General features: G+C 31.8%; 1 protein-coding gene and 1 long non-coding RNA gene across 2 annotated transcripts; one reads left to right on the top strand and one right to left on the bottom strand.

Annotated features, from left to right (window-relative positions):
• Positions 1–235: 235 nt before the first annotated feature.
• LOC105342771 (PR domain zinc finger protein 12) lies at positions 236–6,931 on the top strand. Its single transcript, XM_066074716.1, has 5 exons — positions 236–768; positions 1,289–1,447; positions 1,543–1,636; positions 5,802–6,017; positions 6,117–6,931. Exons 1-5 carry the CDS (start codon positions 703–705, stop codon positions 6,239–6,241), a joined length of 660 nt encoding a protein of 219 aa, XP_065930788.1. The 5' UTR covers positions 236–702; the 3' UTR covers positions 6,242–6,931.
• Positions 6,932–14,297: 7,366 nt separating this feature from the next.
• LOC105342761 (uncharacterized) lies at positions 14,298–16,188 on the bottom strand. The gene is made up of 5 exons (XR_002201209.3): positions 16,019–16,188; positions 15,832–15,919; positions 15,637–15,751; positions 14,465–14,510; positions 14,298–14,376 (listed from the first exon to the last, which is right to left on the bottom strand). It is a non-coding gene; the product is annotated as an uncharacterized lncRNA (long non-coding RNA).
• Positions 16,189–16,799: the final 611 nt, after the last annotated feature.

Genomic DNA, 16,799 nt, shown 5'->3' with positions numbered 1-16,799 from the left:
TTTTTTTCCAATAGAGGGGTCTTCATTTGATAGAAGATTTTTTGCAAGTCGCAGAGTTTTGTTTAATACCTGTTTAAAATGACGGAAATATTATTCACAGAAGAAGATTTAAAATTTTATCTGTATGGAAAACAACACAGTGATTATAACTCCAATTGTTCAGCCTTTCGGTCTCCATTAGGTAAGACTTTTTTTTTAGATTAAATGTACATGTAATTTCAAAAAGCTAAGGGAGCGAAAATAATGCTTGCCTTATTTTAGTAAGTTATATTTGTTTGCTTCAGGGGCTAAAACCTTGAAAGGGGTTTCCTTTAAAATCTTAAGTATTTTACAGAAGAAAGTCCATGTACGATTAGTAGTTCATTTTGGACCTGTCACTGTATTTTTGAAATCTCACCAAACGGTAAACAATATGAAAAATTTAGCCACCACATCGATGTCAACCAGAAAACAGATTTAAGAGTCTTCAATTCCAGTTTAGAAAACTTTACTGCGTGCACACGCGATATTCTAACAATTACAGAACTTATGTTTCCTATACCAAGTCTGTCTTAGGTAGGTTGTCGTCAGTTGAGACAAATACTCTGATATTTAGTTTTCATTCTCCTATTAGTTCCGCGCCAGGTCTGTATCCGGAGATCCACTATTCCTGGAGCGTCCCATGGAGTGTTCTCCAAGGTTTGGATCCGCCGTGGGACGGAGATGGGGCCGTATTCCGGGAGAATGTGTGGGGCAAAGGACGTAAAGGAACACAGTAACACTTGGGAGGTAAGGGGTCAGCCTTGTAATGGTAACAAGAGTATGCCTTTTTATCGTCCTTCAAAATTGACAAAAATGAATTACTAATACTAGTATAGCGTTTATAGCTGTAACAAAATATGTATATGCCTATAATTTGATTTGTTCATGTACATGAAGTATAGTATTATTTTGAAAATGCCCTATATTCATATATAATAAGCGATTCATTAAGAAAATAAGATACTAATTCTATACTTTCAATAGAATTTTGACAGTTTCAGACTTCTGTATTAAGTAACTTTTTGTTGATTAGTAATGTAATTTACTTTCAAACCCTTACACGAATATCAAACACTGGTAATTTTTTTTGGCCGCAACTAGTCTACCAAACAAAATATAAGTAAGGCGATCAGATTATCTGTTATACGGTTCACATACCCCCCCCCCCTCCCCAGCACAGAGCACACGTAACTACACCTTCTGAGTTTTGAGTCCTCAACATTAGCTTTCCGAAATCTTCAAATTGTCTGTGCGTTTTTTATCTCAGGTGTTTGACGACCGGGGTGAGGTGATTTACTTTGTGGACGGGGGATCGGACTCCCACCCTACCAGCTGGCTCTCCTGTGTCCAGTGTGCAAGGACTGACAGAGAACAGAATCTAGAGATCACACAGACAAACACACACATATTCTACCGCGCTATTAAGGTACTTTGTGAAGTTCTATTTCATAATTTTTAGTGTATATTTCTCTATTTTTGAAATTGAAAAACTGGATAAATTTTAAAGTATTTCTGTGGCAGGATATTCCTCCCGAGGAAGAGCTGCTGGTATGGTATGGACAGAACAGTGTGTATCACATGGGTCTTCCTCTGACGTCACATAACACAGGTGAAGGTATGCGATTTCTTTACTTTATTCCAAGGGCTGCTCGGAAATTATTGAGACATTCATTCTTATTCCTTTGGAAAAATAAATAAACACTTGAAAATTCACAAGAATGTAAATCAGGATAAAATTTATTAGTGTGAAAATTTTCTGTATAGTCCAAGAAACTATTTTATGATCATTTTATCAAACTTGCCTTCGCCTAGTTTTCGCAACGTCATTTTAACACATTCCTTTTATAGTCCTATATTTTGAAAAAAGTTCCTTACAAGCCAATATAAAACATATAATATTCTTTGTTTTCATTGCTTTTTCTTAATTTTAAATCAAGAAAAAAAGCCTTGAATATTTTTTTTCCATTCTTGATATTTTGTGAAGAAAACTTGAGTTATTGGTACCCGAAAGTAAAATTACTGTGAAACGTCTCTTACAGTCGATCTGTACATATTTAATAACCGGTGACATAAGCTAGTGTATTCTAAGTACTTGTTATCAAGTTTGTATGTTTTAATTGTACATGTAGTTAAATAATCCGTCAAATAACCTTATTAACAAAAGCTTTTGACCCTTTCCATCATAAAGTTTTTGTAAGCAGATAATTGTTATGACTGTAAAGGTGTTCTTCCGATATTCTAACCAATTTGATGTATATAAAATAATACATACCCTTTTCCATATCACAGCCAGCATCAGCCCGAGACTCCAATATCAGCCCGAGGGCCAAAGGTCGAAGTCACGATAAAAAAGCAAACTGGGCATATGTAATTTGATTTCTTTCATTTTCGAATTTAGGTCTTTTATAAGTAATATTATTAGATATTACTTTGTTTAATTATTTGTTGGGGTAATTTTCACTAATGTTCGTCACTTAGAAAAGGAAAAAATACTGGTAGTCTCAAGAATTTCCGAACAACCCTCGTAGCTAATTAGAAACCAATAAATGATAATCGTTACTAAATATATTACTAATGTATAACCTATACACCCCTGCGAATGTTATTGTCATTCAAATTTTAGACCACGTGGTTTTATTTGACCCTTTCAGTTTCGCAGTAAAAATCGTACCTCGTGTATAAAGTCTATTTCACAGTTCATGTATCTAGGTTCTTAATATAGTAGTCAAATATAAAATCTAGAGGTTTATTGATTTTAAACTTTATCTTCATTAATTTGGTGAATAAAATGTGTTCTAGAAAGAAATGTGACTATACAAAAATTAGTTTTTGTCTGCTGTTGCAACAACTAACATGCTTAAAAGAGATCCCTCCTGAGGATTAATTTTCGATCCGCGCCTGACCTAGTAATAACATCAATAGTGAAACAGACTATACCATTTTATGCAGAATGTTCCTTGAAAATGGCTCGGTATTCTAAGTTTTAATGCAAAACAGACTCCCATTATTTTTTTTTAAAACATGGTATTGCACACCACAAGCATCAAACATGGCTATGATTTTATTAAGCAACCCAATGGTTATATTTTCAACCACTCTACACATGTTTGAACACGAACGATAACTCTGTTCTGAATATTATCGTTTAATATAAATAACTGCTAGATGGTAAAATAAGACATAGATCTTGAAAGCTTTTCCCGTTTTAACATAAATCACAGTAGGATATGATATGAAAAACGACCAGTACGTACGTAATTTGAGAATATTATCCGAACACTTATACTTCCGCTCGAAATTTCACAGGAAGTGAACAAATATCGGTGAAGTCTCGTGAACTTTCATTCGAGCACCTCTGGATTTATTACTTACTTAGCAACGATAAAGAAAACATTCCGAACACATTCGCAGGGGTGTATAGTAGTATTGTTTTTGACAAAAGATTATGCATACGTTTTAAAGTATATTACTCTTCATTTTTTGATTTTATTGCGCACATGCTCAATAAATTTAAAATGAGTATGATTAATTTTGATTAGTCCCTTAATGTCCCTTTACTAAATCACCACAGAAAGATTGTTATTTCATTACTAGACTTTGACCTGTGCGTGCACATGTTGACATTGCATATGATATCGGACATTTACGAAATAGACACATCGACACACCGTATTGTTGACATTTACAAAACCAAGCTTTAAGCCTACAATAATCCTATTGATTTCACTACACTCTGCTTAGTTAGAATAATCTAATTGTGTATCGGGACAAGTCTTCACCACAGTTAAAATGCCACCCATATATACCCCCAATGGAACAAAAAATTGCAGAAGAGTCAAATTATTTATAACAAACTATTTTGAGGCTGTAAATACCTATCATCTACGTATTCATCTTAAAATTTAATTCATATTAATGAAGAATACAATACTTTTTAGCAAAATTTTTACTCGCTTCAAATCTACACACCATGTTAACATTCGGAACTCTCGTGATTTTTCATATTAAACGCACTGAGTTAAAGTTATCTCCTGTATTTTCTTTGATGAACAGAATATATAGCAAATTTTCAATGAATCTGAGTTTATCCATGCAAATGTGATATTGTGGAAACATGAACTAAAGAGCATCCCGTGATTTAGCGTGAATGTAATGCGCAAGCGCAAGATTGTAAACTTTTTTAAAAAACCAGATTATTTTCGGATTTTTGAAAGAAATTTTCGTTGATTATTAATTAGCGAAGCTTGATTCAGAAAAAATGAAAACAAATTGGTAATCTTCAAGTACCAATGATGTTTAAACTATATAACACAAAAGACAATTTTTTTCCGATTTCTTGGTATCAAATCCCAATAATTCGAGTCTATTGTTTTAATATAGTAGTATGAATTACACAACATTCACGAAGAAAACCTATTTGAATTCATTGAACAAAAAAATTTTGGGGGGAGTTATTTTTTGCGGAAGGTTTTTGGACAAAAATGAAAGAAATAAATCAATTTTATGAAAATTCAATATATTTATCTTTTGATTATTCATTATATTGTAACGTGTGTCAATCCGAACAGTTATCATTTGTATGTGAACACGTGCCACGTACACTCGGGATTCTGCAAAACACTTTATTTTATAAAATGACCTGTTGTTGTTCAGGCAAAAACAAACTGAATCAAAATATTTATGCTGATTGCTTTAATAAATTTACTTAATCAAGATATTTATTACAATGAGTACACTTAAATCAAATATTAAAATATTAATTTCAAAGTGATTTATCAAAGCCCTTAACTAAGTAATGCTCCCCCTCCCCTTGTTTATCTGAGACCAATGCCCCTTACCACTGGTCTCAGCCGATCTATTCTCTTACCAGTGCTTCCGGACACTAGGCTTTACAAAGGATCCAGGCTACTTTAGTTGTGGTTGTTTTTTCAGTTGATATTCCAAGCTATCTCTGACACTAGTGTACAGGCTTATTCAGTTTTTAGCTATGGTGGTTATTTACTGTAACCAGGCTATAAGGCTTACCCAGCCCAAAGTAGCCTTTCCTTTCCTACGTTATAAGGCTTATTAGGCCTTATTGTCTCAAAAAATCGGCTTATTCAGCTCTTCTACAGACTTCTCTAAACGGCTGCAGAGATCACATCCACTGCTTTTGCCGATTACTACTGCTTTCATAGCATCGGCATAGTCCATCTTTTATTCCAAGGGGAACAGGATTTCACCATGGCAAATCCCTGTACAACCCTATTTTGTTAATTAATTCTGTAAAATATTTGATATTTAAATAGTTGTTTTTTTTAATCAAATTATAACTATTCAAGAACTTGTCTTTTATAAGTCCAAAGGGGTCACGAAAAAAATCATGCTGATTCATATTCAGAATTTTTCGTAGTCTCTCTATTCAGTTCGATCATTGTGCATAATTGAAAACAATATTTGATTAAATAGTTTTGCTTAATTAAATAAACAAGCAAAAAATACCAAACAGACTAATTTTTTTTTATTTTAGGTATTATGTCAAATTAGATGCGTCATAACTCATAGTGATGAATACTGACGCCCTTTTTATTTGTGTTTTTTAAGTATGTCTTGTCTAGATTTCAATGCTATTCTTCTCAAGAAATTTTTGATACAGCAACGTTGAATAGTGAGATACATCAACACACAATATTTTGGACACATATTTTAATATATTGTTCTCTTTTATTTCATTATTAATCAATCATTAATAAGATTTGTGTTTTCTATAAATTATTTATAAAGTGGTTTATTTTTTACAGTCGACAGAAACAAAGTCCCTCTACCTTGTCAACCGAGCGCTGCTGATCACGTGGACAAACTTCGGTGTGTTCTTTGTAGACGTGCTTTTAACTCTCGGAGCAACCTGCGTTCGCACATGCGCATACACACTATGGAAAAACCATTCTCTTGCAAATTTTGCAACAAATGTTTTAGCCAATCATCAACCTTAAGAAATCATGTCCGATTACACACAGGTAGTGACTTGGTGCCTCTTTTTTCATCTTTCTTTTTAATTCATATTTTAGGGGGTTTTTTTATACATTTATCATCACAAAGTATATTTTTTCTACTAGGGGAGCGTCCATACAAGTGTTTTGTTTGCAGAAGTAGTTATTCACAGTTGGCGGGTCTGAGAGCTCATCAGAGGAGTGCGCGACACAAACCAATGGTGACATCCAAACAGACTGGCCACCAGTAGTAATGATAGTGATAGACCTTATAGTTTTGTCTTGTGAACTAAAGGTTGCAGTGTCGTCAATTCGAAGAAAGCTACAACAGCCAACAGTCCAATGTTTTGTTAACCATGTGGATATTAATTAAAAACATTTCTGTTCCATAATACATTGCTCTAGATGTGTACAAGTTATTGTTTTGACTTTTGTTCAAATTATGTGAAATACCACTGGGTGTATCATATGTGGCAAGTCAAGTGATTATTACTGAAAATGGTTGGGGAAAGAATTGGTGTTGTTATTTCTGAATTCGGAATCCTTTGTTGACCTTTATTCATTATTCATTCTTCACCGAGGTCAACATGTTGTTCTGTTGTCTTGGAAGGAAACGATGGTATCTTACAACTAAACTGGCTTATGGAGTGTCAATATACAACATAATCCACAATCTGCATGATCATGCACACTGCTTGACACGGGTTGCAAAATGGTTTTCTAATTTTATTTATGTTGCAGGTCCAAATCTCAGATCGAAACCGAGTCTTGTCAACTTATATTTAGTGTTATCATTGCAGCTTTATACTACCGTTAAAGGGACGTGGACACGATTTATGATAAAAAAAAATGTTTTTATGTTTTATGTATAATATGGTTTACTGGTGCATTTTAAAAGATTGACTAAAATATTGAATGTTAAAGTCAAGTTATAAGTGAGATACCGAGGTGAAAGATGATTGTTATGTAAACAAAGCTCGAGTCTTATAGCTGTTTACAAAAAATATAATGTAGAGAATTACCATTTCCTAGACAAAATGACAAGTAAAAAACAATATAAACTAATTCAATATTTTCATTGATACTATTATCAACAAATTTTAAAGAAAGATACATTTGATTGAAACATACACCAATACCAATACATACACCAATACACTTGTATATATGTAAAAAAAAATGACAATATTCGAGCTTTGCAATTGTTAACAAAACAAAGAATTATGAACTCTGTATTTGCATATAACATGATATTTGACTTTCAAATTTTGACATAGCATTATAAACTGCTATATTTTTCATTAAAAACATTTAAAATTGAAAAATAAAATTGAAAATTTTAAAACAAATCTTGTCTAAGTCCCTTTAATCAAACAATTTTGCGGCCTTGTTCCATGGATTTGACGCCAATAATGATCAGGAATAGGAATTTCATGCAGTTAATGCGCTAAAATGTTCAGTTTAATACATTGGACAATCACATCAAAAATAAAACTCATTTTGAAAAACTATTTTATTTTTTCAAATAAAAACATTCCTTCGCTTGCAGTTGCATCAAAAATGTTTCGGACAGATGCTTAAAAAAATTCAATATTTTTAAAAAATAACACTTTAATGTAAGCATTTAATCAACAAAAACTGAACGTACATGTATATTTTGATCTTGGAAATGATCAATATATATTTTCAGATCGCTTACCTTGGAAGCTGGAAAAGACTGTCAAGCAGTCTTTACCCATCTGTTTATAACTTTGCATACACCCTCTAAACAGTAGATAACAAAACTCGAAAAACTATTTTTTTCATTTTATTTGGAATGGAAAAAATGACAAGGTGTCAAGAACATTATAAGTTCAGAAATATACTGATGGGGGACTCCAAATGGTACACTTAAAATCATATATCAAATCACTCAAATGGTTCAGAAGAATTTTACAATCTACAGATGATCTACTGAATACCCTTTTTGGTGTAATCACAAAAAGTACAGTCTCAAAATTTTTGCAGATGGGATCCGATTACTCAAGAAATCTTTCAAAAAATATTCATAATTTTTATTGGAAAGAATCATTACTGGCATTCAGTGAATACATTGCCATAGTACAAAAATTATCAAATATACAACAGACCCCAGTGTGGTTTAACCCCCAGATAAGAATCAATAGAAAATCAATATTTTTTGAAATACTGAATAAAAAGGGGTTTATTTACATGTGTATATACGTATCTGACTTTTTTAAGATGGAGAGTTCATCCAGGTCAATGATTTCAATGTAAATTTACCATTCACCATTATATTTGGACTTAAAAGAGTCCTTTGTTTATTTTTGAACAATGTTAATGAATGGGATAAAACGTTGCCTATTTTACCAAGATACATTTCTAATCTTATCAAAAGCAACAAAGATGTATATAATGTGTTTATAAGTAACTATAATACATGTACTATTGTCAAACATGAAGAAAAATGGAAAACTTTATTGAAATGTTGGAAAGCAATATAAAATGCACTTTTTAAATTCACAAAACATAATAAGTGCTATGGCTGGAACATAGAATATTTCACCTGATTCTAGGAACAAATATGTATTTATTGTAAAATAACTGACAACAACAAATGTAATTTATGCACAACTGAGTCTGAGTCAATTGAACATTTATTTTTTACTGTAATAAGAGTAAACAACTGTGGATGCAGTTGGAATACTTAATATCAGTCTATTGTCACTTCAATGTCCATTTTTTATTGTGTTAAATCATGTTTGGTTATACAAAAGAACAAAAAATGATATTTTTAATTCATTGATTATGTTAACAAAGAAATACATATTTTACAAATCAAGAAAAAGCTCAAGCCTTTTTATCAGTGAGCTAAAAAAATTTCAATATACAGTAAAACACGGTTATAACGAACACGCTTATAATGAATTGACGCTTACAGCGAAGTGATTTTTATTCCCCGTGACTTTATAACAAGTTGTACACTTGACGTATATAACGAATAACCCTTATAACGAAGTAATATTGCCCATCCCTGGGACTTCGTTATAACCGTGGTTTACTGTATTCATATTAATTGATAGAGAAAAAAGTATATGCTACCTAAATGATGTTAGATAAATTCACTATAAGATAGAGTATGCTTGATAACTTTATTACATCACTTGAATAATTATTGGTTTTTACTTAGTGTCCTTTTTTGTTCAATTTTTCTCCTTAATTTATCATCCGCTGCCGAACACAATGAAAATAATTTCAAACTTATGACTACTAGTGTATGATTTTCTAGACTTTGTACATTTTGAATGTGTGTGTATGTGTGTGTGAGTGAATGAGTGTATATATGTTTGTCTTTGTCTCTTCATGTTTTGTTCAATTATTGATAAAATGTGGAGGGAAAAAAACTTCCTATCTTGAAAACTAAGGGAGGAGTTATTCGTGTATCCCTGTAGTCTTGTGAACTAAAGGTTGCAGTGTCGTCAATTCGAAGAAAGCTACAACAGTCAACAGTTCAATGTTTTGTTAATCACGTGGATATTAACTAAAATATTAATTATACACAATTGTAATAGATGATAAATAACAATGAAATATATTAACAGAAACATGTCAGTTCCATAATACAGTGCTCTAACTGTGTATAAATCATTGTTTTGACTTTTGTTCAAATTATGTGAATAACCTTATTGCAATTCAAGTGATTATTACCGAGAATGGTTGGGGCAAGAATTGGTGTTGTTATTTCTGAATTCGGAGTTCCTTTGTTTACCTTTATTCATTCTTCACCGTGGTCGACAGGTTGTTCTGTTGTCTTGGAAGGAAACGATGATATCTTACTTACAACTAAGGTGGCTTATGGAGAGTCAATATACAACATAATTCACAATTATTTAACAAAATGGAAAATAATTTATATTTCCTGAAGTTAGAAATATTCCTTATGATTATATAATAAACCCAGATAGCAACACATTTTTGCCCAATCTCATAATATGGTTGTATTGTCGCCGTTGGGTTACCTTTGGGCAAACGGCGTTACAACACCAAATATTGATAGTTGGTGATGTATTATGGGACCAATGTCGGGCTAACTGTTGGAATATTATCATAAAAATCTTGTAGTTAGAGTATTTATTGCGGGATTGAAATTGACCCTGAGTTGGCCCAATCTCATGAATCTGGCTAAGCATCATGGGTTAACAACATCCGGGCTACTTTTCGTAATATCGTACCTGCGCCATTTTCCATTTGACAGGAGAGCAATGAGACCGATACCTTGCATATCTCCATCCAGTTTGTAAGTATTTATATATGTTCACTTTGACAAAGCTTAATTACCGTTATAAGGTTAAACGATGTCGTGTACAAATCTGTATAAAGCAGATAATGGGGAATGCAGAAGCCAATTATGTATAGTAAACACTGTCGAGCACATGGTCAACCCAGAAACATAAGTAACATGAATGTTATTTATGTCTCTGGTCAAACATACATGTTTTGAAAACATTGAACTAAAATAAATTTAATTCAATATTCAAACATTTAGGTGCCTTCATTTAAAATTTGTTCAATGTATCGACAAACTATACACAAGCCAGTAGAACGCAAGGAGGGGGGTTTCTGTTACTACAGTAAATTTTCCTTTAGATGCTGCCCCCTACACCTTTTCATATTGTAAGGTCCAACATTTTTTTGGTTTGTCTTTTATTTTTAATTTACTTTTGAAACCGTTGCTACGGGCCTGTATACAGTACAAGATTGTTACTTTGAGTAGAAGTATTAAATTAATATTAAAAAGGGCTTTACAATTCTTTTTTTAAATTAATTCTACATCAGGAGCTATATGTAGATTTGTGTTATTTTTTATGTTTACTACTCATTAGAATATGTATTAGATAATGATAATGCTTATTTTTTCTGTAAAAAAATACTTGAGATTTTAAATTGGTACTAATTTTTACTGGACTATAGGTTCTACATGTGGCTACCACTGGTGGAGATGATACTGCGTGTCAGAAAAATTCTAAAACAACCCATGACAAATTCTTTTGATAAGGATTATATTTAAGGACAGTCACTGAAAGTAAGTTTTATTCAAAAATTAAGGTTATTTACAAATTATTCTAGTATAAACATGTTAAGCAAGAATGATGTAAACTCAATGACTTGTTATTTTATTCTTATTTGAAAGCTTAAACATATATGAGATACTTATGAATTTAATCGTAATGTATGTTTACTCTTTACTGAGGAAAGTAACAAATTATTTAAATACCAAATACTACAATTTTAGAGAGTGTTCGAAGAAACAGAGCAGTTGAGGTTTTTTTCAGTTTTTTTAATGGTAAAGAAAAATAAAAACAAGAAAAACTGTTCTCGGACAATTAAAGGTCTTTTCACGATAATTTTTTCAAATTAGAATATTTCTGTTTTGATGTAATGCTTTACACGCGTTACTTAAGAGAAAATAATGTCAAAACATTTCGTATGCTTTTTTTTACCTTTGTCATTTTAATTGACTAAAGTTAACTTTTCATTTTTAAAGTGTGATGTCTGTACGAAGTTAAAATGTTGTAAGCCTTTTGACGAAATTAAGAGACTTTTTGCAGATGGAATAACTACTTAAAGTCGGATCATTTAGTATTTTAAGGTGGGGGCCGAATGGCTATATTTTGAAATGTCTTAGGAAGTAGGAAGTCCTACTTAATCCTTGAAAAAGTTTTATACCAATCTAAACAATAGAGATATGAAGAATAAAAAAGTTTCAGATTTTTTAATTTCCTAATCTTTGACCTTTATACCATTTTGATATGCCAAGGCAGACGCTTCCATCCCAGATAATCAGGTATATCTGTGATGAATGATTCAAACTTTATTCGTGTTTTTATTGAAATTTAGGAAGTTTCAGGGGCAATTACTGCTAGAAGATGACAGTGGATCCTTTCGATAGGAATATATTTTTGAAGACTCTGAGTGAGCTAAAAACATCGGTAAAAATTTCAAGCATCAATCTCTTATGGTCTTAGAGGAGTAGCGATAACAAGCATTTCAAAACATAAAGAGCAATACCGGTAACTTTGTAAAATTTGGTGTTGTCAAGCAAATTGTCATTTGGTGCCATAACATTTAAATGTCCATTACAAAAATGTTTCAAAATACATTATCTTATGATAAAAACGTTTTTCTCGAGAGAAGAACAGTAACAAAAACTAGAGAAAAGCTCGTTGCAAAGCAACGAATGGGTCTTCCGTCAATGTCGAAAGTAAAGCTAGATGTTCCTGTAAGAAGCAGAGTTCTTAAACCAAGAACAAGTGTTACTTAAAGAAAAAAATTAAAAAAATCGAATAATTCTTGGTACGACTTAACAAAATCCGAATGATTCTGAATACGAATTAACAAAAACCTTCACAATTTCAAGAACGACTTAACAAAAAAAATCCGAACATGTCAAAGTAAGACTTTACAAAAATCGAATTATTTTTGGTACGAGTTAATTTCATTTTGAACTTTACGCTATTTTTTGAAACCAAGAATGCGGAATCAAAATTTCCGGAAAATCGATTTTTAATCCCCAATATCTCTGCAATGCATCGTCCGATTTTAAAACAGATTTCAGATTTGAATTAACCAAGGCAAGTTCTATAAGACTGTTGTATTGGCTCATTTTGTTTAAAAAAATGAAAATTTCCAAAAATTGAAACAACTTCCGGTTTTGAGCAAAATTGATGAATAAAATTTTAACAACCCCCCCCCCCCAGTACACCATAGAATTGATACATCTATCATCAGTAAAGATTTCGAAGCGATATCTTTAAAGTTTATGGAGAAATTCTCCGGACAAAATCACTTTTTTAAAAATTAAAAATGGCCGTCAAATTTGACGTAAATACTGAAACTTTTACATCATTGAGGCACGGTAATCTTACAAAAGCTCTGAAAATTTCATGGAAATCGAATGAAAATTTTTTGAGATATAAAGCCGAGAAGGAGTCAGAAAAAAAATAAAATAATAATTAAAAAAACCCGAAGAAAAACAAGAGGGTCTTCCGTTGGAAACGGAAGACCCTAACTAAAAAACATAGGAGTTCGAAGTTCTAGAGGTCCTTACTAAAGGACTTTCACCTGAAATGATTAATTTGGACCACTAGCTATATTGACTGAGTACTCTTGTGTATGACTGAAAATGCAGAATAGGAAGACTAGAAATTTGTTTGAATTTCAAGTTACTTTTCACAATTTATTAATAAGATATGCGTTGTGCCAGAGACTATATGGCTTTATAACTTCCCTCAATGGAAAGAAGAAAACTTAATTTCAAAATATCTTCGGTTAATAATTCATTTTATTTCACATTTTAATTAAAAGAAAGTTTATGCATTTATTTGCCACTAGGTTTGTTTGAATTTCAAGTTACTTTTCACAATTTTTAAATAAAGTATGCGTTGTCCACGGACTTTGATGTAAAATTCAAGGTGCAATCAATGTGGCAATAATCAAAATTTTGAAAACATTTGGTGAAGTATTTTGAGCTTCTCAAAAATATCTAAATTTATTTGATATAATAGTACGGGAGCAGACTGTTTATTCATGAATATTTTTCTGTATTCATATATAACGTTATTATTGGCAATATTATTAAGATTTCATTATTAGGAGAAGACTACCTTAGTTATTTAGAACTTGTGTCTAATTCATTTGATTTAATCAATAAAATATGTTCAGTTCAATTCAATTCAATTCAAGTATTTTGATTTGATCGCAACTTCAAAATGATATCATGGTTAAGAATATCGGACCATTCATTCCCTCGATACAAACTGTGGTCTTTGTACATTGAATACCTTTATATCATATCCTTATATTTTTAACTATGTATACTTGTATACCAAGTACTTTAGTTCCTGCTGGCTTTGACAGTCTAAATTCCTTAATTTACAAGGAGCTTATTTGTCTTTAATGACGATAGAAAAAGCCTTAATGATATGATCAAGTTTACTTGAAACATGGAAGAAAGTGCAATATCTTCAGGGTCCTTTTTATTTTTCTGTAGCGGTGTAGCAAAACGGACAGCTTCCTTTTTATGCCGCAGGTCGTAATTGATGCTTCAAAACCTTTGTCATTGCACTTGTTTTTGCTGACTTTACCATACCGGTAATCAAACCATTTTGCCTTTTACCTTTACCATGCATTGGACGCCAAAAATGATAATAAAATATAAATATCTATTGTTTTTCAGTTAATTTTAGAGCTAGAATTTTAAATTTTAGAAGTTTTCATTAACTTCATCACAAATAAAGTAAAACACCCTTTGAAGAACTTTTTTATTTTCTCAAATAAAAACATCCTTTTTTCTGGACATTTGCATCAAACCTGTATCTAACAGACGCTAAAAGAAAAGAAAATTTGGATATTAACTACATTAATGAAAGCTTTTATTTAAGAATGAAATCAAAAAGTACATTTCAAATACTTACACATATCGCAACAGATGTTATGGCCTTTCATTTTCAGCAGGTTTGCCTGTTATTAAAACATATATATTGCCATATATATACTGCACATACTTCAAAAAGAATCTCCACCGAATAACACATCTAAACTACTATATTAAAATAATAGACTCGAAATTTTGGGCTTTAATACTGAGAAATCAGAAGAGTACTGTCTATTGTTTTATATACTTTCAACATCATTGGTACTTGAAGATTACCAATTTGCTTTTATTTTATCTCAATCAAGCTTGACTGATTAATAATTGAAGAAAATTCCTTTAACAACTCCGAAAATCATCTGGATTTGTTGGATTTTACAACCTTGCGCATGCGCATTAAATTCATGCTAAATCACGGGACGCTCTTAATTTTATGTTTCCACAATATCACATTTGCATGGATAAACTCAAAAACGATAATAAAATACGTGTAAATTTTCATTGAAAATGCTATATATTCTGTTCATCAAAGGAAATACGGGAGATAACGCTAACTCGGTGCATTTAATATATACAAAAAAATCCCAAGAGTTCCAAAAGTCAATACGGTGTGGTATTTGAAGCGAGGAAAAAACGTTGGTGAAAAAGTGTTGAATTCTTCATTAATATGAATTAATTTTTAAGAAAAAAGGTATTTACAGCCTCAAAATGGTTTGTTATGAATAATTTGACTGTTATTTTCAATGCATCTTAATTAATTTTCTCCAAAATCGTTTCGGAGGCATTTTAACTGTGGTGAAGGCCTGTCCCGAGACACAGTTAGTTTATTCTTACTTATCAGAGTGTAGTAAAATTAATAGCATTATTGTAGGCTTAAAGTTTGGTTATGTAAATGTCAACAATACGATGTGTCGATGTACATGTATCTATTTTGTAAATATCCGATATCATATGCAATGTCATCCCGTGCACACACATATTCATTGTTCTTATTTAAAATAAATTTACTAAATTGTACGGAAAAAGCAATAAGGTAACGCAATTAAAAAAAAATCAAATAATTGCAGAATTATGAAATATTTGCAATGGAACAACTTCCCTTTACAATCACACCCCAGGGCCTTAACTTTCTCTAATTTACCTCGATGAGATATCTATGTCTCGTAAATTACTAGTACATTGTACATGAGTGTTATGTAAGAGGATAAATCTTACCAATAACTCTACAGCAAATGTTTCCTATGCACTCTTCGTTTTTACCACATGATAAGAACATATGACACCGACCATAACCCTCGGGTTTCCCATATAAACACGGCGTCTCGGGCCGCTGTGAAAATAAGAGCGCGTCTTCATTATCCAAACAATTTAAAGAAAAATCAGAGTGAAAAGAAATGTAAGCATACAAACCTGAGCAGCAGCAATCACCAACAGGCTTAAAAAGATGATAAATGTCTTCATGTTTGTTGTTTCCAGTTGCTCGAAAAGAAACGGTGTGCTGTTCAAAAAGAAAATTGGTGAATTTATAGGGTTTTATTTTTTGTTCCAATTGATGCTAGATATAAGATAACAAAAACATAATACTATTGAAATGTACCATAGCTTGTCTTGTGGTATTACGCATGCGCAGATTGAAAAGGGGGTTGGGTCCGCCTCCTGATGATTAACATTTCAGAATAATGAAATTCATATACAGTAGTATGTAACTGAAAATTGTCCCTGCCTCCGGAGAAGAATACTGTCGCCTCATTAGATAAACGCTGCACGTAGCTGCTTCAAATGGCCTAAAATATGAGATAACAAAGATTCGTAAAAAGTTGTGCATGTGATTTGCTCCTAATTCAGTGAACATTTCTATCGTTCAAATTGTGTTCTTTTCTCCCAATATTTCTTTTTTTATTTTTCATCGAAGGAGTTATAGTGATCCTAACAGTTGACATTTCTCAAATATCATTTATATCACTAAACCTTCGTATAACATTACTTTGTGGTTGAACAAGTTTTCATGCATATTCTGATTTCTGAACTTCCCTAAACGGATCTTTCTGGTCTTTACTAATAACTTATTAGTTCATCTCTCTGTAGAATCAGCTATTAGAAAACTATGATTATCTAGGTTTTCTTGTATTTCTTTCCAAATGTAATAGATATATACACGCTAAGACACAGTAAAACTTTTCTTCTTTTAAATGTGCTGTACTTGTGTCAAGTACTTCGTATAATAACGCACTATTTCTTTGGAACGAGAGATTCAATGTGGTCTTCATCGTTTTACTTCATCCGCACAATATATCAAAAATCTTTTTTGATCCCCAAAATTTACTTTATTTGTATTTATCAAAGCACAGGCATTTTTAGCTATTTGTCTCACAATCAAT

The sequence above is a fragment of the Magallana gigas genome, chromosome 2 (assembly GCF_963853765.1).
Source record: "Magallana gigas chromosome 2, xbMagGiga1.1, whole genome shotgun sequence".
Classification (NCBI taxonomy): domain Eukaryota; kingdom Metazoa; phylum Mollusca; class Bivalvia; order Ostreida; family Ostreidae; genus Magallana; species Magallana gigas.
The sequence above is the reverse complement of the archived record's forward strand: the minus strand, read 5'-3'. Positions and strand labels throughout refer to the sequence as shown.